General features: G+C 47.6%; 1 protein-coding gene and 1 long non-coding RNA gene across 3 annotated transcripts in view; both read left to right on the top strand.

Moving 5' to 3' along the window:
* The window catches only part of Klhdc10 (kelch domain containing 10), a 53,491-nt gene extending 39,688 nt beyond the window's left edge, over positions 1–13,803 (top strand). For both annotated transcript variants that reach the window (XM_006979409.4, XM_006979408.4), the window contains 6 exons: positions 1,324–1,472; positions 4,561–4,645; positions 5,601–5,667; positions 6,253–6,300; positions 8,024–8,163; positions 9,136–13,803. In XM_006979409.4, coding sequence (XP_006979471.1) covers positions 1,324–1,472; positions 4,561–4,645; positions 5,601–5,667; positions 6,253–6,300; positions 8,024–8,163; positions 9,136–9,345 — 699 coding nt within the window. In that variant the 3' untranslated portion in view covers positions 9,346–13,803. The remainder of the gene's footprint in view (positions 1–1,323; positions 1,473–4,560; positions 4,646–5,600; positions 5,668–6,252; positions 6,301–8,023; positions 8,164–9,135) is intronic.
* Positions 13,804–19,137: 5,334 nt separating this feature from the next.
* LOC121827901 (uncharacterized) lies at positions 19,138–22,270 on the top strand. The gene is made up of 2 exons (XR_006070229.2): positions 19,138–19,504; positions 22,108–22,270. It is a non-coding gene; the product is annotated as an uncharacterized LOC121827901 (long non-coding RNA).
* The last annotated feature ends 222 nt before the right edge of the window (positions 22,271–22,492 follow it).

The following is a 22,492-nucleotide window of genomic DNA, read 5'->3' as shown; positions in this document are numbered from 1 at the left end:
AACTAGCAAAGCTTTACTTTGTAAAGGCAAACAAAGGTAAAACAGCCCCCGGGTTCTAGAAAAAGATTTAGTCATTCATTCATGAACAAGGTTTCACATGTTGCACAGACTGGCCTCAGCCTCATGAATAGTTGGGATTATAGGTGAATGTCAGACACCTGGCTTTAGGGTCTGATTTATTTTTAACCTTTCAGGACTTTTGTTTGTTATTACTAGTGTGTGTGTGTGTGTGTGTGTGTGTGTGCGCGCGCGCGCGCGCGCGCGTGTGTCTGTGTGTGTGCATGTGCGCATGCAACACAGCTCAAAGAGAACAGCCTCTGTGGTTGGTTGTCTCCCTTTGCTGCGGGTTCTGGGGATAAACTCAAAGCTAGGCTGGCACGGCTGGCACTTTTGCCCACTGGCTCATCTTGCCAGGCCTTTAGCTTTTAATTTTTGAGATTCTTGGTAGGGTCTTTTGGTTTTGGGGCTTCTTGTTTTGTTTTGTTTTGTTTCTGAGGTCTCACTTTGTAGCTCAGGTTGGCCAGGAACTCAACTATGGAGCCTTTAACCTAGCCTCAGACTTCTTTCTGATCTTCTTGCCTCAGCCTCATGAGTCCTAGAATTATAAGCAAGCACCATCATACCTGAGTCAAAGTCTGATACTTTATTTTATTTTTAGATTTTTGTTTGTGTGTATGTGTATTTTGCCACCATGTGTGTGTGCTGTGTCTATACTTAGTGCTCATGAAGGTCAGAAGAGGGTGTTGGGTCTCCTGGAACTGGAATTATGGGATGGTTGTGAACCACCACGTAGGTACTGGGAACTGAACTCAAGCGCTCTTAACTCCTGAGCCATTGATCAGCTCTGATATTTTATTTTTATATGATGTGAAATGTGTGCACAGATGCCTAAGGAGCTGAAGTTGCAGGTGGTTGTGAGCTACCCAACACGAGTGCAGGGAACTGATTCCAGTTCTCTGGGAGAGAAGAGAGCACTCCAGCTGCTGAGCCATGTCTCTAGCCAAGATTCTCATATTTTAAAGGGTTAAAAAGAAGAGAAACTGGGCGGTGGTGGCAGCACATGCCTTTAATCTCAGCACTGGGAGGCAGAGGCAGGCGGATCTCTGTGAGTTCGAGGCCAGCCTGGTCTACAGAGTGAGTTCCAGGACAACCAGGGCTACACAGAAACACACCACACACACACACACACACACACACACAGAATAAAACAAAACAAAAAGAAGAAGAGAATTTGTTACAACATGATTTGGGGGCATTGCTAAGTTTATGTTCTGTAATAAAGTGTTAAGGATTAAGGAGTCATTCTTATTCACCTTTCTACAGGCCATGGCCCTCATCAATGGTTCCCTTTATGTCTTTGGGGGAACAACTGGCTACATCTACAGCACAGATCTGCACAAGTTAGATCTCAATACCATGGTGTGGACACAACTCAAACCAAACAACCTGTCCTGTGACCTGCCGGAGGAGAGGTGAGGTGCTGGGCCTGAGCACTGTGGTCTTTCTTGCTGAGATTTGAACTCTTCCAGAACCTTGGCACCAGGAAGAAAAAACTCCCTTGATAAAGTAGTTAACTGGCACATGGGTCCAGATCAGTGATAAAGAAAGGGCTGTTGGTGAAAATACAGTGTTTTCCTCTAAGTGTAGAATTTTTAAAATATTATTTCTTTTGTATGTTTTAGTCTTTTAGTAGCAAGAAGCTTGTAGTTTTGAAAGGAACCAATGGTAGCAGTTGCCAATAAAAGTCGTAGTGAGGGTCAGTGAGTGTTGATTGGAAGGAGGGACAGATGGGAAGATAGATGATGGATGGAGGGTAGCTGGGATAGTTGTTCGTCTCGCTGTCTCTGAAACATCCCAACATCCTGTTGCTTTCTGTTTTTTTGTCTTTGTTTTTTTGTAGCCCAGGCTGGCCTCAAACTTACAGAGATCCAGAGATCCGCCTGCCTCTGCCTCCCAAGTGCTGGGATTAAAGGTGTGCACCACCACCGCCCATCCTCTCCTGTTGCTTTCTACTAATGGCCTTAGATCTTTCACCTTTCTTTCCATAGAAAAGTTACCTCTTAGAATTAAACTTAATGACAAACTTAGTATTATTTTCCTGAGTTTAAAAACAAAGTAAATATTTTTTAATTTCCTCTCTTCAGACTAATTGGGTGTCTTTTGTTTCCTTTAAGCAAAATGTGTGCATTTGCTGTACGTTAGTGTCCTTACAGTAGGGTGTTGGTGGGATGGCTATTGCAGGGTTACTGGGAGGGAATGGGAGGTGGCTGTTAATGCTGTTATTTGGATATAATTTATGCTGAGAGCACTAGGGGCTTTCAGGGGAAAAAAGACAAAGCATATTCACATAGTGGTCTTCTTTAAGTTATTTTATGGACATTGTTGCCACTAGAAGACTTAAGGCAGGAGGATTAAGAATTCCAATTCTAAGGGGCTGAAAGAATGGCTCAATGGTTAAGATGGCTGCTCTTCCAAAGGCCTTGAGTTCAATTCCCAGCACCTGTATGGTGGCTCACAACCATATATAACTAGTCCCATGGGATTCTATAGTTGTTTTTTAAAAACTCTTACTCTTTTGGCACTTTTGGGGGGGCCTATCACCCAGCTCCCAAATCCCCCCCCCCCCCAAGACAAGGTTTCTCTGTGTAGCTTTGCGTCTTTCCTGGAACTCACTCTGTAGACCAGGCTAGCCTTGAACTCACAGAGATTCGCCTGCCTCTGCCTCCCGAGTGCTGGGATTGAAGGCGTGTGCCACCACCACCCGGCAGCTCCCAAATTCTTATGAATGCCTGGCCTTAGCTTGTCTTATTTCTAGCCGGCTTTTCTTTTCTTTTCTTTTTCTTCTTCTTTTCTTTTCTTTTTTTTAGCTGAGGATTGAACCTAGGGCCTTGCGCTTGCTAGGCACTGAGCTAAATCCCCAACCCAGGCTTTTCTTAACTTAAAATTATCCTATCTTTTGCCTCTGGGCTTTTTTTTTTCTTTTTTTTCCAAGACAGGGTTTCACCATGTAGTTTTTGGTGCCTGTCCTGGATCTCCCTGTGTAGCCCAGACTGGCCTTGAACTCACAGAGATCTGCCTGGCTCTGCCTCCCGAGTGCTGGGATTAAAGGTGTGTGCCAGCCTGGCCTATGTTTCTTGATTATCCTAAATAGTTTATAAATAATAGCTTTCAAAAACTAGAAGTTTGCCTTAACATTTTTAAATGAACTGCATAGGTACAATACCTTAAACAAGAGTAGAAACATATATACAGTGTGACAAAAATAATGTGAAGACACCTTTAGGGGTCCCTGAGAAAATTGAGATAATGATCAAGTCCTGGGAAGACCAGCAGTAACCATTGTTGATAGATATTACCTGTCAAGGTTCAGGAGGTCTCCCTTGATCAAACCTGACCCATATTAACCTGGAGTGAATTCACAGCCTCTTGTTTCCTGTGGAAACAAAGCATTTTTAACTTATATTTTACAAATATGCTTTTTGACTTTTGTCTTGAAGTGAAGGCATCCCTGAAATGTCTAGGCTGGTGTGTGTTCAGTCCCTCTTCAGTCCCATGTCTCTCGGCAGCTGTTGTTTGCTTGTCAGAATCAACACAGTAACACCCAAGATCCAGACTCCCTCTGTTCTCTTCTCTACATGGCTTATCCTTTTTTATATTACTTTACTTCTCTCTTTAAAGACTTTATTTTTAAACTATTCATTTTTTTCCCTATGGCTATACCCTTTTTCTTAAGCCTACACACATTGTTAAACACACTATAGTCTGTTTAGGGTTTTTCCATCTGTACCTCTTGTACTGTGTGTCTTTTATTCTGTAAGGCCAGTGAAAGAATGGACTTTCTAAAAAGAGAAAGCAGGTAAAGAGAGATCAAGCTTTCTTCTTCCAGGTCTTTTATATAGGCTGCCAACAGAAGGTGTGGCCAGGATTAAAGGTGGATCTTCCCACTTTTAATTAACAACAACAACAACAAAAAAAAAAAAAAACCCTTGCTGGGAGGTGGTGGCGCACGCCTTTAATCCCAGCACTTGGGAGGCAGAGGCAGGCGGATCTCGGTGAGTTCGAGGACAGCCTGGTCTATGAAAGGAGTTCCAAGACAAGCTCCAAAGCCACACAGAGAAACCCTGTCTCGAAAACAAACAAACAAACAAGAAACAAAGAAAGAAAATACAAATCAGCAAATTGAAGAAAAGAAAAATAAAACTAAACTTAGAGGTAGCTAAGGTTGCCATCTAAGATGGGAACACCCTTACATTCCTGTGTGTTTGCACACTGAAAGTTTTAAGGCTGGCTGCAGTCTATTTAACATGGAGCTCATTTCCTTTCCAGTTAATGGTATGAACAGAACTTTGGGATGGATTAGCCGTCCTTGTATACTAATTGTATACTAATGCATTTTATGCATATTCTATAGTTCATTTAACTAGTTCACTATTAGTTAACACTTAGGTCATTTCTAATAATTTATCACCACAAATAATGGCAATATTTAGTTAATAAAAACCTCACAGCTAAACCTTAGGGAGGTCATTTTCACCCTGTTATATTTTTCGATATTTTCAGGTACAGACATGAAATTGCTCATGATGGGCAGAGGATTTACATCTTGGGAGGAGGGACTTCCTGGACAGCCTATTCCTTAAACAAGGTACTTTTTTTTTTCCTTAGAGAAGTAAAAGGTAGTGGGAGACAATAGACAGGAATCTATCTTAGTAATCAAGATGACTCTGTTAGTATTTGAATTTTTGAGCAGCTTCCTTGACACTTGTTTGTTGTTGTTTGTTGTTGTTTTGTTTTGTTTTTCGAGACGGTTTCTCACAGAGAAACAGTCATTTTGGAGCCTGTCCTGGAACTCACTCTGTAGCCCAGGCTGGCCTCAAACTCACAGAGATCCGCCTGCCTCTGCCTCCTGAGTGCTGGGATTAAAGGCGTGCGCCACCAATGCCTGGCGACACTTGTTTTTTGATCAGAGTTCTGTATGACAGAAGGTTAAACTCAGTGCTCCTGATGGGCTTTGCAGCTGACAGTCACATTTATCGCATGCTGAGAAGTCTGTATGAACATTGTGGTGGATGAGGACGATGACTAGAGAATGTATAATAATTAGAGTTGGAGTCAGTCTTCACAGAATGTCACATCCCTCTCGTTGGTGTAGTGCATTAAAAAGGGCTGTACATCACTGATTCCAGAGAGCCCAGCTCCTTAGGGCTTTTAGTCCTCCATCCCCATGGCATTTAGAAAATGTCACAGTTAGAAATCCCAGAGGAGATCTGGGTCAGGTGACAGAGCTCCTGGCCTGCCTTGGACCTTTAAGGAGTTTGTTGATTTGTCCCATTCTCTTACCAATGCTGCTTTTTTCCCGTCACAAGAATGTTTCTTGCTCACTGTGGAGATGTCAGAGGAGTAGCACAGCACACAGAGCGCTGAGAGGCACGCACGCACGCACACACGCACGCACGCACCCACGCTTCTCTCCTCGAGGATTCGAGCCTTTTCATTTTTTCCAAAACTGCTCCAAAAATGTTCCTTTTCAAAATCTGCTTTTACAGTAATAAGATTATAGCTATTTACTTGTACATATGTGCTTTTTTTTCCCTTCCAAGATCCATGCATACAACCTTGAAACAAATGTATGGGAGGAGATTGCAACAAAACCTCATGAAAAAATAGGTAAATTAAAAGTATTGATTCATGTCTTTAGCAAATGTATTTTATAGTTGTTGGCGGGGGGGGGGGGGGGAGGGTAAGGGTAATTTTCTTAAGTGATATGGCACATAAAAAAGTTATTAAAATGAAGTTAGAAGTTACTTTTCTTCAACTTGGTTGTTATTCTCTCTTAGCTGCTGAGCAGAGAGATTTTAATAGGGATCACTGAGTTATGGCACAAGTGGAAGAACACGAGAGATAAGAAATGGCCTTAGGGACTGGGGTACTTAGAAGTTAAGAGCTCACACTGCTCTTCTGGAGGGCCTGAGTGCAGTTCCCACATCAGGAACCTACACCCTCCTGTAACCTTAGCTTGAGGCACCGTGAGTTCCTCTCGGGGGTCTTGAGGCATACACGTGTGTTATATACACATACTCACACAAGAATGAAAAAAAGAAAAGATAATGGGAACTTAAAATCTGCCCATCTATGACACTGTCACCCCATCCCTTCTCCTTTCTCCGTTTCCCTGACACTCCATCAGGAAGGACCGGAATGACTAGCTGTTGTTTTCTTGAATAATGCAATTCCTGTATTTATGTTTGACAGGTTTTCCTGCAGCCCGAAGATGTCACAGCTGTGTTCAAATAAAAAATGGTATGGAGTCTAACTAAAATTTTGATTCATTTCTGTAATCTTACCTGCTGAGAATGACTGATTTCCTGATTAGCTCCTCTAAGGGGTGCATAATTTTGTAATTTAAACTTAAAGGGAACTCGAGGCAGTTTTCAGAATGTAAACTAGTTTTGTGTCTGGGCTTTCTCTGTTAAAAGAACTCTGAAGTTGATGATAAATAAGCTTTTATTGGATCTTCCAGCATGATTTATGGTTCTAGCCCTGTGAGTGCTTGCACAGATAGACCTCGGTGCACATTGCACTAAAATTGTAATAACTTCTCCAGAATACTATAGCATAAAGTTTATTCTGTTCTCTATGTGATGTCAGAACTCTGAGTTCATCCCTTGGTTCTCCTGTAGCAAAGGCCTTGTATGATTTCAGAAAGTAGCAGCTACTTGAAGCATGATAACAAGTCTTCTTTGGCTATATTTCTGGCTTTTGATTTACAAGACATTTTATAGTTTGACATACCTCCATGAGCACCCCTTACTTCCCCCCCCTCCTCTGGGAAGGGGTATATGCAGGAACCTGATAGCCTGTATCCTTTTAGCATTCCACTTCAGATTTAAGTAGTATTTATCTGCCATTTTATGTATACACGGGGACTTTTTAAAAATTATGCTTCTGCTTGTTGGATAAGATTTATAGGTTGTGACACTGTTCTGCTTTGCCTCTGAGAATGGAGCTATTCTTTAAAGTTTTTCTTGAGTCCCAGCCAAAACTAAAGTTCCTGGTATATTTTATAGTTTAATTAAGTATTGGCTTAAACTTGGTCCAGACTTGAATTAGCCATTTATTCATTTGCTTCCTGGGAGCCATGCATCATTCAGTTGGAACTTCTGGGCCTTTAAAAGGTCACATGGTGTTTGCTACAAGTTGATCAGTAGTTAAAACTAACCCACCCAGAGCTATACAGATCAAATGAGCATTGGCTATATTTATTTACTTACTATTTATTTGTTTGTTTGTTTATGGTGGTTTTTCTGAGACAGGGTTTCTCTGTGTAACAGCCCTGGCTGTCCTGGAACTCACAGAGATCTACCTGCCTCTGCCTCCCCAATACTGGGATTAAAGGCGTGTGCCACTGCATCCAGCTCATCTTTTTTTTTTTTTGGTGAGGAAGGACCCACCCATTTTGTGGTCCAGATTGCATATATTTTGTGGTCCATTTCTGCATATGCAGAAATGCAGTGAGCATTTCTTCTAGGTGAAATGTCCACAGGGAGGATATTTGTTGGTAGGAATAAAAAAAATGCATGCTTTTTCCAAGATGTTACTCAAAAGAAGAGTTTGAAAGACTGGTTTGTAGCTGCATTTTGTTTTTGATTAGTGTTTTCTTGTCTAGTGGGATTTTAAGCTTCTCTTGGAAATGGAGAAGCAATGGCTAGCCTGCTCCTTCCAGGGCGTCTCCCTTGGGCTGCACAGCCGACCTCCTTCAGACCATGAGCTTTCCCCAGACCTCAGTTTCTTTATTTCCAGCTTCCTGTTCCTTCGCTTTCAGTGCCTGGAACCGAGAAATGTTTAAATCTGAGAAGCTGACATGAAGCCTCCCTAGAGGCTGGCATCCTGAGTCCCAGGGAAATGTCCCGGTTCTGTTGAGGAATGGCCCACCTGTCAGCTAACCATATGTTCTCCCGGAAGACGTGCTGTAGCTGCAGCTCACTGCCTTTGTGTGCTATTGGGCTTTCTCCTGTCTTGGCAGATGTTTTCATTTGTGGGGGCTATAATGGAGAAGTGATCCTGGGAGACATCTGGAAGCTGAATCTGCAGACTTTTCAGTGGGTGAAGCTCCCTGCCATCATGCCAGAGCCTGTTTACTTCCACTGTGCAGCTGTTACCCCCGTGAGTTTGTTTTTACATCGTTCTTACATAGTGGGTCGGAAGGAGTACGAGCAAGGAGAAAAGATGCTGCTGTTGACAAACTGTGGCCTAAGAAAAGGAGAGGAAAACACTACTCCATCCAGGTTGAAAAAAGCACTCTAAATGTGAAGGAAATTCACATTCTACGATGTTTCCTAAGAGGGCAGAATAATGGTATTCTTTGGTACCATATTATTAAAGGTACTGTTTTTCATCTTTGTATTACCAGCTTTTGATATTTTAGATACTCAATATACTATAAACTTAGTTGTTAATAAAAAGTTGTTTGTAGTTTAAGTTAACACACACACACACACACACACGCACGCACGCACGCACGCACGCACGCACGCACGCACGCAAAGCCAGGCAGTAGTGGTGGCACATGCCTTTAGTCCCAGCACTCAGGAGGCAGAGGCAGGCAGATAGATCTCTGAGTTCAAGGTTAGCCTGATCTACAGAACAGGTTCCAGGACAGCCAGCCAGGGCTACAGAGAGAAACCCTATCTCAAAAAAAAAGAACAAAACCAAAACACAGTATAAGCAAATTAAAAAAGAAAACAAAACTATAGAACTAGACATGGTAATTCTACCATGCAGGAAGCAGATCAGTTGAGCTTAAGAGTTTGATTCCAGCTAAGTAATGTATGAAACCTTATATCAAAAACAAAACAAAAATCCTATTCCTTTCTTTACTAACCCACTCATTATATAAGCACTCTCGGTTTCTGCATAGGCTCAGATGAGTGTGGAAATTCTGTGTCTGTGGAACTGGGTGTTGAACCCGGGGTTGGCGGTTATACAAGTGCTGTCTGTACCTGATTGCAGTTCCAGCCCGAGGGTTGGTTTAATTCCAGCTATGCTGCTCCCTTTCCTTTGCTGAAAAGTCTCTGCTTTGGTAGCTATTGCTCTTCCATTTGAATTTGTCTTCTTTTAACTGCCATTTGTTCATAGGCTGGTTGCATGTACATTCACGGAGGAGTTGTGAACATCCACGAAAACAAACGGACTGGGTCATTGTTTAAGATCTGGCTGGTGGTACCTAGCTTGCTGGAACTGGCATGGGAGAAGCTGCTCACGGCCTTCCCCAACCTAGCAAACCTCTCCCGAACACAGCTTCTGCACCTTGGACTAACACAGGACCTCATCGAACGCTTGAAATGAGGATTCTGGACTGTTCATTGATACTGGAAATGTTAATTTAAAGAGACTCCTTTATTTATGGGCAGTGTAGAGTGTGCTACAAAGAGAATTGGTTACCCTGATCAAGGCCTTATTCAGAAAATACATCAGATGCCTTTCGTGAATGGGTTTAAGTTTATGGACATCTCACTCTCTCATGTGCTATCTTCTTTGCTTCCCTCCCTCCTGCCCCAGTCTGCACCCCATATATGCAGTCCCTCTTTCCTGATGGAGCTGAGGGAACATCTGAAAGTAACTTCCTGATGTTAGGAATCAAGAGAGATAAATTGTGTGTGTGTGTTGTTTTTTCCTTATTTTAAAGAAATTCTAAACATATTGACCATGTCAGCTAATACAACCTATTAAAGCATTATCATCCACAAACACCAAGTTTAAAAAGCCAGCAGCAAGTGGTCTGGGAGATAGATTGAGAAGACTGACCTGGATAATCTTGCAGGTTGTTCTTAAATTTGGATGTTGAGTTAGTGTTTCTGAGATGTGTCTGAGTGGCTGGACTCAGACAGCAGTGGTTGACTTGGTGCAAAGATACCTAATCTTGACGAAAGGAGAGAGTTGAGCAACGTTTGATTAGTGAGCCCCTCACCTGTTGATGCCCCTGTGGTTAGCATTGGCCTGCTGAGACTTAGCCTTGTGTGTCAGCGTCACGTGGTTGTCTTTCAAATTAAATGTATGGCGTCAAGTTCTTTCTAGGCAGTTGTGAGCTTCCCCTGCGCTTATTAATGGCTTTAACTATGTCTTGAACCTCTCCACGGGGAACTGTAGATCCTAAGTGCGTGGTGTCCATGTCAGAGGACAGTAGAGTAGAGCGTAGCACCTGCACCCTTCAGACTTTAGCTTAGCTTCTGCTTGGGGCGATGGCCTTTGACTCTCAGAGCAGCCGTTTCCTTTTAATCTCTGGACCACGTTCTTGCATTTTCTCAAGCAGTGGGTCCCGGAGTCCCTCCTGAGCTTCTTACCCCTTTGCTGTCTGCTTCAGTGTACACGGTGCTGTAATTGCCTAGTAATTAGATAAAAGGTCTTAGGGAAGAGGCACAGCTTATCCTCCTCAAGAAAGAAGCAAGTGTCATTTGAAAACCAGCAGGAGGAAGAAGGAGTGAGACAGGATCGTTTGCCTTTTTTGTGAGAGATTTTAGTTCTGGTCTGTTTCGTTTGGAAGAAAAGTGACCTAAGTTTTCACTCGTTTTGTCTTCAGACTGCTAGAAGAGTTGAGGGAGTTGCTAGTGTAAGCCTGTGGGATCCATAGGTGTAGTCAAAATACTGGAGGCCTGCAGGAGGGCAAGCCAGACCCTCCTGCAGGCCTGTTACGGAGGAGACATATGCAGGAGATTTGAAACACTATTTTTCCTTTAAGTGCCTCTTTTTCACCTAGCTTTAACATTATTCTTTTTCTTTTCAACCAGAAAAGATCTCTTTAGTTTGTGTGGATTTAGAGTCACCTTTGAGTTGCAGTTGGAAAGTCCCTGCATAGTGTACAGTCCTAGGGAGGTCTTGGACTTCTCCTCACAGCAGGCCTTCTGCTCCATCCGTGTGGGCTGTCGTCAGTGGAGCCTTTGCTCGCAGCCCGGAAGAAGCACTTATCTGTGAGTTTGGGTCATTTCTGAGGAAATGGAGCTGCTCCTCTAGGGGTCCCATCCCCCAAATCTCGCCATTTCCTGTTGGTGTGGCTTTGACTTCTTACCATCAGAGGGACCCTCTCCAGAGTAAGTAAGCCTGAGCCACTTTGTGAGTTCAAAACTTTGTGACTCCAGGCCAGGTCTCTGGACTGTGGCAGAACTACATCCCAAACTAATAAGCCATGTTTTCCAGGGTGACAGATGGATTTTTGTCATTGGTTTATATAGGGACCAAAGACTGTTCTGTTCAGCCTCTGTGCTTTGACTGCCATGGTCCTTGGAATACAAGAAGGCCTCTGGTTCTGTTACACCAGAAAGTTGTCAAGAGAGGACTGATTCAAGCCACACTGGCTGGCATCCTTTTGAAGCCTTTTGAAGGCGCTCTTCTTTGAGATAGATGCTGGAGGCCTGACATCAGTGACCATATGTGTCTTTGAAGTCCATGTTTGGTCTAAGTGTCTTTGACTGGGACACTGGTGAAGACGGGGCAGGGAGCAGCTGCGATGCTGTAAACGCCCTGTGCACGTGTTCTGGATGCCAAATGACTGTAGGTGAGGACTTAGGAAGGTGACTGGCTTCCCCAAGGGTCGCCAGCATTGTAGTTTCTCTAGAGCCAGCACTTGGACTCCTCACCTGGAGCGGGAAAGGTGATGGCGCCTGCTGCTCCTCTGCCTCTTTGAGGTAGGCCCCGCCATCTTCCTGTGCCCTGGAAATGGAAGTGCAATACGTAGACACGAGTGGTCTGGACAGATTATGTAGAAGCAGTGACCATAGAGCAGTTCCACTACTGTTTGTACTGTCTTGGGCAAGTCAGCTTATTGCTTTAGGGTGAAAGTATGCCAAGGATTTTCAGTGTGATCATAAGCCAACTTTTGGTAAAGCTGGATTTTTTTCAAGTCCATGTTTTCCTATTCTAGTTCATAAAAAATTGCTGTTTCTTGGTTTGTTAGAGTTGAGTTTTTTTTTTTCCCATTCCTGTTTGTACTATCTTCTGTTTGCATGTCTTGCCCAGGAATAAGGAAGTCCACTTGAAAGTGTTGCCCAAGTGGAGAATTAAAACCTAATATTAATACAGTTCTCCTACATGTACACTAATTTATCTGGGAATGTAATACCTTATTAAATGATGCCTCCAGCACGATAAGGTATTTCCCACTTCACCGAAAACCTGCAAACCAGTATATAATAGATTGAAGCTCTGCCTGCTTTTCAAGGCAAGCCAAACCCTTTTCACTGGCAGGAATCTTCTTTCAGGGCCTAATGACTTGATATAAAAGCTTGCTTTATAGCATTCGTGTCCAGCACAGAGCTAGATTTAAAAACTATATATATATAATGAAAATATTAACATTTCTAGATTAAAAGTATGAGACAGTGACCTTTGGGTCTCCACAGTAGCGCGATGAAAGCACAGACAGTTGAAATCCACAGATAATCAGTGTTTCAACTTTTCTGTTAAACCATTTCTTTACTTATCCCCCCTTCCTAGTCCTCTCCCACAAACTAGTGGGACTAGTAGTTAGGGAAGGAAGAGAAGCTCAGAGGGCCTGGAGCCCGCCACCACGCCAGTGCAGAGCTGTTGAATGCTGCTGAGAAGCCATAGGGCCTCCCTGAGCTGAGGTGGTGCCTGAGTATGATCTGCTGCTGCTGAGTTCTCTGCTGCCTCCTGACCAGAGAACTCTTAGTTCCTGTGGGGAGAAAAGGCGGTGTCTCACAGAAACGGGAAACGCCATCATCTGAACACTTTTCTTTGGCTTTTGACAAAGCTTGCTCTTCTGGTTCTTTCTTTGGAGTCACCTTCTCCAGTCTGATAGGCTGGTGTTCAGGAAGGGTGCACTGTCCTCGTGGACTGTGTTGGTTTGGTCCCCTCTAAAGCCAGTTTGGTGGTCTGTGGTCTTATGTGACACTTACACTCTGATGTAGCACAGAAAGCCATTCCCCTTTTCTTCTTGCTTGTGTTCTGGGGCTGGGCTTCAGGGTGAAGGAGGGTTTATTGTTATAGCCATGCATTTCAGTGACTGGTTAGCATAGGTGTAAATTCCATTGGTCCCCGGGTACCTTAGAACTCTGGAAGCATAGGCAGGGCCTGAAGTGGGCTCGGTGGGGGTCTGGAACCTCCATGCGTAGTCTCCCTTCTAAGTCTGTGAGATTTGGAAGAAAAAGATCTCCCCTTGTCTAGTGTCCTCAACAGAAGTTCTGAGTTGTGCTTCAAAGGTAGTGCCATCTTCTTGGTGTACTTCCCACGTTGTGAATTCTTTTAAACTTTTGAGAAGTTTTTTGAAGACCCCGCTTAGTCTGCACAGGCCGAGTCAGAGGCAGTTTCCAGAGACAAGGCCACTTTCACTAAGAAGTAGTGATTGCTGTTGTACTAGTTCCCCGGCGGCAGCGGGAAGAGAAGGAGGCAGCGGAGAGCACACTGACGGAGTCAGTAGGGAGAGTGCAGGCATCATCTCCCTGGAGAGACTGGAGGATAGGCTAGGAAGGAAGGAAGGAAGGAAGGAAGGCCTCTCTGGAGCTGCTCTGAGGCTGGGCCAGGCTGGCTCGTCCGTCCTGCAGTCGCGAGGCCGTACCCAGCGCTTGCCTTACTTTAAGCTATTGCCACCGTCCTGTGAAATAGTGTGGATGTCCTTTTGCAGTCTGGTGTGCATGCCATGTGATCAGGACCGCTTTTCCACCTCCCCTGGTTTCCTACAAGCAAGTAAATCTACCCTGAAATGTCCAGTCTGTACTTACGTACCTTGTCAGTGTTCGCTGTTGGTTTTCTAAAACAATCTGATCAATAAATCTCTAAACATACTTGGTCCAAGTCGCTGTGATTGTCTGCAGTAATTTGTGCACATCTGAGTTCCCCTTTTGACCTCTATCGCAGACCCACCCCTTCACCCTTCACCCTCAGTTCCCACCAGCGTCAGCTTTGCCCTGTCACACCCCACCCTGTGATGGCTTCTGTCTGCTCCCTTTCCAGAGCTCCTGGACACACAGTGACTCTCAGGAGAACCTGGCTCTCTGCAAGGGAGCAGCTGTGCCCCCCCCCCTCACTGCGCCATTTCATAAACCTGAACCACTGCTGAGCAGGTCTGGGGTGTGGAGGCTTCCCTGAAGGTTGGAGGAGACACAGGAGGTCTGAGGGAAATGTGAACCTATGAACAGTCACAGGGCCTCGCAATCCAAAGGAAAGGCCAGAGCTGCAGCAGAGCCCTGTTCTGGGGTCCTCTGGAGATGAAACCACAATTCTTACCCTGCTTCACCTTCTGACCTTCTCTGTTAAATCCAGAGTAGACAAGGACACTCCATCCACATTGGGTCACTTTAGGGCCTACCTCCTAGCAGTGGACACACTCATTCTGTTCCCATTGGCTTTCTCTAAGGACAGGTTTCTTGGCTGTTACAGCGTAAATCTACAAAGAGGAGAAAGGGTTTGTGCTCATTCATACACCATACCGACAGTCTAGTCATCCCTACACCATACGTACATACATCATACATCATACAGACAGTTCTGTGCGGATTAGCCTGCCCTCCTCCAGCTTATTCTCCTCCTAAAATGTGCTCCCCTAGACCTACCAAGAATAAGAAGTGGGTCCCTTTAACTCCATACTTTTGATCTGCCAGAGCTTTGAAATAGACTCCTGGTTAAAAAAAGAAAAAGAGGTATGGTAGTACACATCCCAGCACTCCAGCAAGCCGATCGCTGTGAGTTTGAAGCCAGTCTGGTCTACATAGTGACTCCAGGTCGGCTAGGACGACATAAAGATCCTGTCTCAAAACAACACAAAACAAAGACCAGTGCCCAGAGCTGGCGTCCCAGGTGGCTGTGAGCCACCTGGCGTGGGTGCTGGGAACCGAACTCCTCAAGACTGCCAAGCCCCCCTTCAGCCCTGAAAGAGCCTCTTGTCTGCACTTGACTGGGGTAAGGCTTCTAGCCCCATTTTTGGCCCGGGGGAGGGGCTGCAGTATCTCAGTTGGTTTGCATGATTTTGTTTTTCTGGTTACATTTATAAAATCCTTGTTTGTCAGAAACAGTGACAGAGCCCTAGTGCCATCACAGTCCCGTGTGGCTGATCTGTGGCACTGCGGTCTCCGCATACTGCCCGCAGTGTGTGTGACCCATAGAGCCCTCTGTAGTGAAGGACGTGGTCTCCGTCTGCACTGTCCACTGGGGTGACAGCTACTAGCCACGTGTGGCTCTTGAGCACTCCAGCAGTGCCTACTGTGACATTTCGAACTTGACTTAAAGGCATTTAAATATAAGCAGCCACACATGGCTCCAACCACAGATTGGCAGTTTTAGAAAGAGATGAGGGGTTGGGACGGGGGCTCTCTGCGCCTGCCTCTGTCGGTAACATACTTCCTCTATGGAACTCACTTTTTCTCAGGCCTTGGTTTACTCATCAGTCAGAGGAAATGGAGTAAGAGATTCCCTAGGTCCCTTATCGGTAAGACACCCTGTGAGGAGGATGCTGGCCAGAGGCTGTACAACTTGATAACTGGCCTAGGGTAGCCACTGCTCCTTGATCTGGTACTCCAGTTGTTGGTCCCCCTGTGTTTGGGGTCAACTCTGGAGACCAGGTGAGTGCCACATTTGTGGCATGCTCATTTGTGTGCTACAGGTTTGGCTAGAATAGGCTGTAAATGGGGTAGGAAGTCCAGAGGTAGCTGCACAGCTAACCTAACCTATAAGCACTGGTTCTAAAGCATGCAGGCCTGGCCCGTGGCTCAGCAGGGACGACTCAGGTGGCCACCTGAGTTTGAACTATAAAGCCCACATGAAGGTAGAAGGAGAGACGCGCCTCCGAGGCTGTCTTCTGTACACAGCAGTCATTCTAAAGGTGGTACGTAGTCACTAAATGAGGTCTAAATCCCAAATTCAGTTCTGCTAGATACTCTAACTTCAGTTCTGATTCAGCTGGTTTAAGAGGTTTGGGGAGCCGGGCAGTGGTGGCACATGCCTTTAATCCCAGCACTCGGGAGGCAGAGCCAGGCGGATCTCTGTGAGTTCAAGGCCAGCCTGGGCTACCAAGTGAGTCCCAGGAAAGGCGCAAAGCTACACAGAGGAACCCTGTCTCGAAAAACCAAAAAAAAAAAAAAAAAAAAAAAGAGGTTTGGGGAGCCTGTTCTACAGCTGTGCACTGTCTCCCCTGTTCCTGTTGTAACTGTCCGGCAGAGAACTGTACAGCCACAGCCAGGAGTGAACATTGCTTGTCTTTGCCTGGCTACCCTGACGTTAGGCTGACAGTCTGATTACACAGGCTTGTCTCTTCCTCTCTCTCGAACCTCTGAAATAATAGTAAAATGCTTTAGTGTCATTTCCCCGAAAGTGGGGTTAATATTATCTCCTGATACCACCGTGAGGCTGAAATGCCTGTGTAAAGTGCTTAGCCTGCTGCCTAGTGATAATATTGTGTAGTTGTTAGTCACTGCTGCTCTCCAGAGCGGGGTGTGTGTGTGTGTGTGTGTCTCAAACCGAGACCGCCATTTAGGTGACATTTTAATTAGAGATGAAAAGGATAGTACCTAAAACAAATAACAATAAATTCGCCATCACAGCCTAAACTGCTTAGCACTGTAGCCCTGAGACTAGAGTAAGGGCTGGGGTACAGCAAGGTTATGGGGACCTGCCTAGCACAGGACATGTGACCCCTGGGCCGGATCCCCACCATTTCCCTCGGCTTCAAACAAACATCTTGTTTTTCTGGATATTGGGAATGTATCTTTTCTTGGCTAAGTCTGTAGTTTAAGTGACTCCAAGGGTGTGACTGTTAAGTCCTCACTCGTTCAGATACAGCCTGGTGTTTGGAACCTTAATTTTAAGAACCAGTCTTGGGAAAAAATGAAGGGGAAGGTGGTATATTTAAACAAAACAAAACAAAACAAAAAACAAAACAACAAAAAAAATCTGGTGTGCTAAGTGTGTGTGATTTTAGTGTCTTGCCCAAAGCTTCTTCCTCACTAGCATAATCTCAAGCAAGAACATTACTGTACCACATCTTTTTCTCCTCAGCCAGATGAAAGCAAGTGGAGGGAGGAGGGCCTTACCTGGTGAAGAGGACATCAGCGGATCCACCGTCCTGCTCCACCAAGGCTGACTGACACCCTGGCCTCAGATACAGAAGTGAGACTTCTCAGCTCACGGAGCGGCCAGGCAGGAAGGCCGCCGGCTCAGTGTGGCTCCTTGGCACAGCTCTAGGGTTAGTGGAGAGGACAGAGACAGCTGTACACTTGGGCCGCTTATGATTTTGATACCCTACATCAAACCAGGATCCTTACAGCAATTGCATGTGTGAAATAAAGCAGGCGTCAGGGTGTGTCACCTTAGAAGGGACAGGCACATCAGTTTATCTTTCTTGAATCTTCTAAGCAAAGCTGCCAGGAGTCTAGAGCTGAGAAGGCTCTGGTGTGTACCGCAAATATCCAAAATTTCTCCCATCCCCTTGTGAGAGAGCAAATCTGTTTACAGCCAGGTGGCTGAGGCTCTTATTTACTACAGAAACTCCATCCTCCAACAAGCAAACTCAGATTCGGCATTAAAGTGTCAGCAACTGTTCCTTGCCCACCCTGCGCTGCCTGCCACTCAGATAGAACCCTTAGGAGTGGTGAACGTGGCGGCTGCACACAGCTGCCAGCACATCACAGGCCCAAGACTTCAAGGGCAACTTCCTTTCCCTCCTTGGTGGCAGAGCCGGATCGGCTGTCCGTCCAGCGTTTCTCCGTACACTTTCTGCATAGCTAATTGGTGTGGAAAGGCGTGCGGTGAGTACGTGCTTTTCATTCCAGCATTTCAGAGGCCCAGGCAGGTGGATCTCTGAGTTTGAGGCCAGCCTGGTCTACATAGTGAGTTCCAGGACAGCCAGGGCTTCTTGAAACCAAACCAAACCAGAAACCAACCAAACAAAAACATCGTATTGGAGCATAAGCTTGGGCTTAGCCATATTTCACAGGATAGGCCAAGGTCAGCCAAAGTGTGGTTGCCAAGGGAGTTACCAGCTCTCCTGAAGCCAGACCTTGCCTGCATCGTGCCCCCAGGGCCACTGCGAGCAGAAGAGCCCAAAGGAAGGGACCCTTCCCCAGATGGGCGTAGCCCCGCCGAGCCGCAGTGCAGCCTGGCCAAGCCTGGGGCAGGGCCAGGGAGCCGTGCCAGAGGCGGACACCAGGTCCCCCCGGTGCCACCGCCAGTCGCTTGTCCCGGCCAAGCTCCCAGTGTCCACACTGCGGGGGAGCCGGGTCGGGGATTTCGGAAGGTAAGATGGCCTCCCGTTTCGCCGAGAAGCCGCCCAGGGTGGTTTCTCTGCCGCCCCCTGGCGGGCAGCGAGGCGGGCAGCTCAGGGCCAGGTCGTGGCCTCCGCGGCTTGCAGCGACCCGTGCCCACGCTAACTGTGCATCTAGTGTCCACCGGCCGGGAAGCCACGGGGGCACAGGCCTGTATTCAGGCAGATTGCACCGGAGGCAGGGGTTCTATCCAGCAAACGAGTCAGAGAGTAACCAGGTACCGAGGACGGAGGACGCTGGTAGGGATCTCAGAGGAGCGCGGAGAGCTAGTTCTCCAGGGACAGCCCCCACCTTCTGGAGCCTTCTGGAAGGGAAAGAAGCCTGCCACAGAAGCCAGCAGAAACGTGCAAAGTGAGGGAGAGGCGAGGCAGTGCTGGGGAGCTCCGATATATAATCGGGGTTCTTGCTCTAAGGCAGTTGGTTGGGGAATTTTAAGTTCGAGGCCACGCCAAGGACCTGCTTGGTACACAGCGTGAGGCCTCTTGGGCCAGGGCACTCAGAGTACACAGAGCAAGGGCTGGATCTCAGCTCCCAGCCCTTTATCATGGGGTAGACACTTGCACAATGACAACCTGAGGAACATGGCAGCCACCCCGGGGCAGCACCCCCAGGGACACAGGGAGGTCCACGTGGAACTCAGACGGCTACCGTGGGTCTAGGACCTTCTCCACTAAAGCTTTGCGGGTGCGGCCCCTCCCTCCCGCCCCCCTGCACAGCCCCCGTGTAGCGCTGCAGTGCCGTACTGCAGAGGGGCCCAGGCTGCGGGGGAGAGCCACTCCGAACCGGAATGATCTGGTTTAAGGCGAGCTGATTCTCCCTCCCGCTCCCAACCCCCCTCCCCGCTCCCACTCCCTCCCTCCCCGCCACTCTCCCTTCTCCTCCAGCGACAGGCTGCTTTCTGCCGCAGTCCCCTGACCAAGGTAAACAGGAGGGAGGAAAGAAAAAGCTCCGTTTCCATGGCAACCTACAGGGGCGGTCGGTCGATATGGCTCTCTCGGAAGTGCTTGTGAGACTTGAGGGAGAAAAGAGGCCCCACTGGAAAAGCAACAGGGAGGAAGGATCCTAGCTGTGTTCATAATGGGGTCGTTCTGGAAGGTGATGTGGGCCTGGAGCAGGGGAGGTCAGGAGCCTGACACCCTCAATGAGGTGGCAGATGGGGTAGGGACCTGGAGACACAGCTGCACCCCAGGAGCTGGATTCACACCAGAAATGCCACCATCAACTCAGGAAGTATCAAACAGGTACCAAGAGCTGTCAGGGCCTGCCTAGACCCTCATGCCTCGCTGGCCAATTCAGAAAACCTTCCGTGGTGGCAGCTCAGGCACAGGGTGAGACCCAGACCCAAAGACAGGTTCTGTCTGCAAGAGGCCCCCCCCCCAGTTCCTTCTCCTCCCCTGAGAGGAAGGCTCCAGCATGGTTTCTCCTCCAGACTGGCCCAGCTCGTCAGTGTGGCATCAGATGAGAACAGAACATCTCCAGCATGGGATGACAGGGTGGGTCACCCCCTCCTGAAGGACAAGGACTATCCTGTCACTCTCCAGAGGACGATTGAAGTCCTCGCTGCCCAAATAATTACCACACATTGAAACTTCTCTGAGGAGCAAGCTGAGAGGATCAGAAGCCTCCAGGCTTCAGGGTGCCTTGTCAGCCTCCTCCGAGGGGCTAGGGGAGGGGAGCGGCTTTTCTTGTCTCGAGCCGCCATCTGAGTGGCTGGGCTAGGAGAAAGGCAGAAAGAGGCGCTGTGGGCCGGTCCTCTTCCCACCGCAGAGAGGCAGCTGTGGAGAAGCCTGTGGAGTCCCTGTGAGGGGCCATCCTTTCCCCAGGCCACACAGTGAATCCTGGCAGAGGGGCTTCCAAGCCTTGCCAAGTCCAGCCCTGGGCCTCTTCACTTAGCACGAGCCCCCGAAGCACGTGCTCGGCCTGGATGGCACCTCTCAGACTAGAGCAAGGCCACAGACCAACAGGTTTCCTTGCCTAACACTCAGAAAGACCCCATCTCAGATCTTCCCTTGGCTTGCAGGTTCCAGAGCTGCCTGACCTTAGTGTCTCCCCACTGTGGCCCTTTCGTCCGGCTCCAGCGCCCTCCCGATGCCCCTCATGCTCCTTGTCAGGCTCTGGCCCCAGCGGCTCACTCATCTCTAGTCTTGTGGCTCTGTCCTCCATCTCCAGTTCTCTATTCAAATATCATCTCAGTGAGGCAGAGCCAAAGCTGGGGTGCTGCTGGGGAGACTCCAGGCCTTTGTCCTGACCCCTTGATTCCCAGTTCTATAGCCTCCCCTCCACGGGCCTGCCCGCTCCCCATCTCCCTTCCTGGTCATACTGCCTAACTGCTCGTTCCACGGTCTCGAGGACTGACGTGCTCTGCCCTGTTCTTGCGCCTTCTGTGTCCTCGGAGCCTGGAACACAGTAGACAGTCAATAAACGCTTTGAGAGGGCTGGATGGTGGGGGCCCAGGTTCGGAAGGGGGTGTCTTCCGTCTCTTGGGCAGGCTGCAGTCTCTCGAGGCCTCCTGTGAGCTGCAGAGCCGTGTACCGCACACCCAGTGCGGCTCACAGAGGGATTCCACGTGTCACTGCTGAACAGAAAAGGAGCAAAGGCTTTAACAGTCGAAGGGAACACCCGCCGTTATAGGCTGGGTCACCACATCCAGGCTCTGGGGATCCTGGGCAACATCTAAAGCTTGGCTAGAGTGATTCAAGTCAACCTGAGGTCCAGGGTCCGGCCCACTGGGTCTCCCCACTGTGGTCCTTTAGTCCGGCTCCAGCGCCCTCCCCGCTGCTCCTTGGATAATTAGGCAACTGGCCGAGCATACTCCCTGCCTCTGGGGGCACCTGGGGGCCTGTGCAGGGTCCGGGGCTATCATTCTATCCTCAGCTTTGAGCTCAGGTAGTGGGCCTCGTGCGACCCAGCCCTGTGCACTGGGAGATGATGGGTGGGGTCAAGAAGAGAAGGCCTGTAAGATCCACGTTCTCTGACAGGGAGCCTCGGCCGTTGTGACAGGGGCTCTGTACACCCCTCTGCCTCTTGAGGCTACTAATAGCCTTGGCTGCATGTGACCACAGTGGCAAGTTCCAGCAGTTTCCTCAGCTAACCCCCCCACACACGTGCACGCTTGCAGTGTGAGTCACCTTCAATTTCCTGCCTGCCTCTTCCCCGATTGACTTGATAAATCCAGGACAGCTTTTATTGCTTTTGGCAAAACACCGCCATTAAGATTTACAGAGCCGAAAGCCGTACAATGTAATCTTCAGAGTAATTTACACAGTGAGTTTCAAAGATGAAAAGTTAGCATTTCAGAGGTAATTTCATAAAAAGGATTATCAGATTAATCACTGTGTCGATTTAATAGTGGTGTCTAAAATAATTAATTAGCTTGCTTGAAGTCAGCAATGCAAAGAGGGCTCCAGAAGGGATACAAATGGCCATGTCAGACGTGAGTGTGTTTGGGGCAATAGATCTGCAGAGGATTCTTGCTCAAATTACCCCGGAAGACTGTCTGGTGTGGGCGCGCCGGCTTAGAGATAAGAAAATGAAGTATGGTTCGGTGGCACATGCTTATCATCCTAGCACTTGGGAGGTGGGAACAGGAGGAACAGGGGTTGTCAGGCAGCTTGGACTTCACAGTGAATTCAAGGCTAGCCTGGGCTACACAGTGAGACCGTTTCCAACCAAACAAACCAACTGAAAGCAGATAGACTGAGTTCCAAGTCTTGAGGACAGCCTTCGGATAGGACTGCTGGATGCTTGTCCTCACCCACAGAGCAACGGCTGATCTGCCATGTGTTGAATTGCCTTGTGACACCTGGAAAATGTGTCCAAGCAAGCCACATCTGACTGTTGACAGGTCGCGGTGATGGAAGATCCAGGTGTGAATTGCAGCCCGCTCGTGAAATTACCTGTGAGTGTTCCAAGATGGAATGGAGTCTGCAGCAGCTGGGCAAGTCATACACAGTCCTTCTGGCGCCCGCACCAACACAGCTCTGACGCATCTGCGCCTGTCATGGCAATGCTATGTATGGTCTCAGTATTATTATCAGCCGAACAGTGCCATCCCTATCTTCCCTGACACCCACCAAAAAAAAAAAAAAGAATATTCGAGTCCTAGCCTGCAACACCACTGAATGTGACCAGGCCTGGGCACCAGGCACCTTGAACTCTAGCTGACCCCGAGAGCAGTCCTTCAGGGAAAATGCTCTCCTCTCAGGATGTCTTTTTCACACCTCAGATAG

This window comes from Peromyscus maniculatus, chromosome 3 (assembly GCF_049852395.1).
Source record: "Peromyscus maniculatus bairdii isolate BWxNUB_F1_BW_parent chromosome 3, HU_Pman_BW_mat_3.1, whole genome shotgun sequence".
NCBI classification, from domain to species: Eukaryota; Metazoa; Chordata; class Mammalia; order Rodentia; family Cricetidae; genus Peromyscus; species Peromyscus maniculatus.
This window is presented reverse-complemented; position numbering and strand designations above follow the sequence as displayed.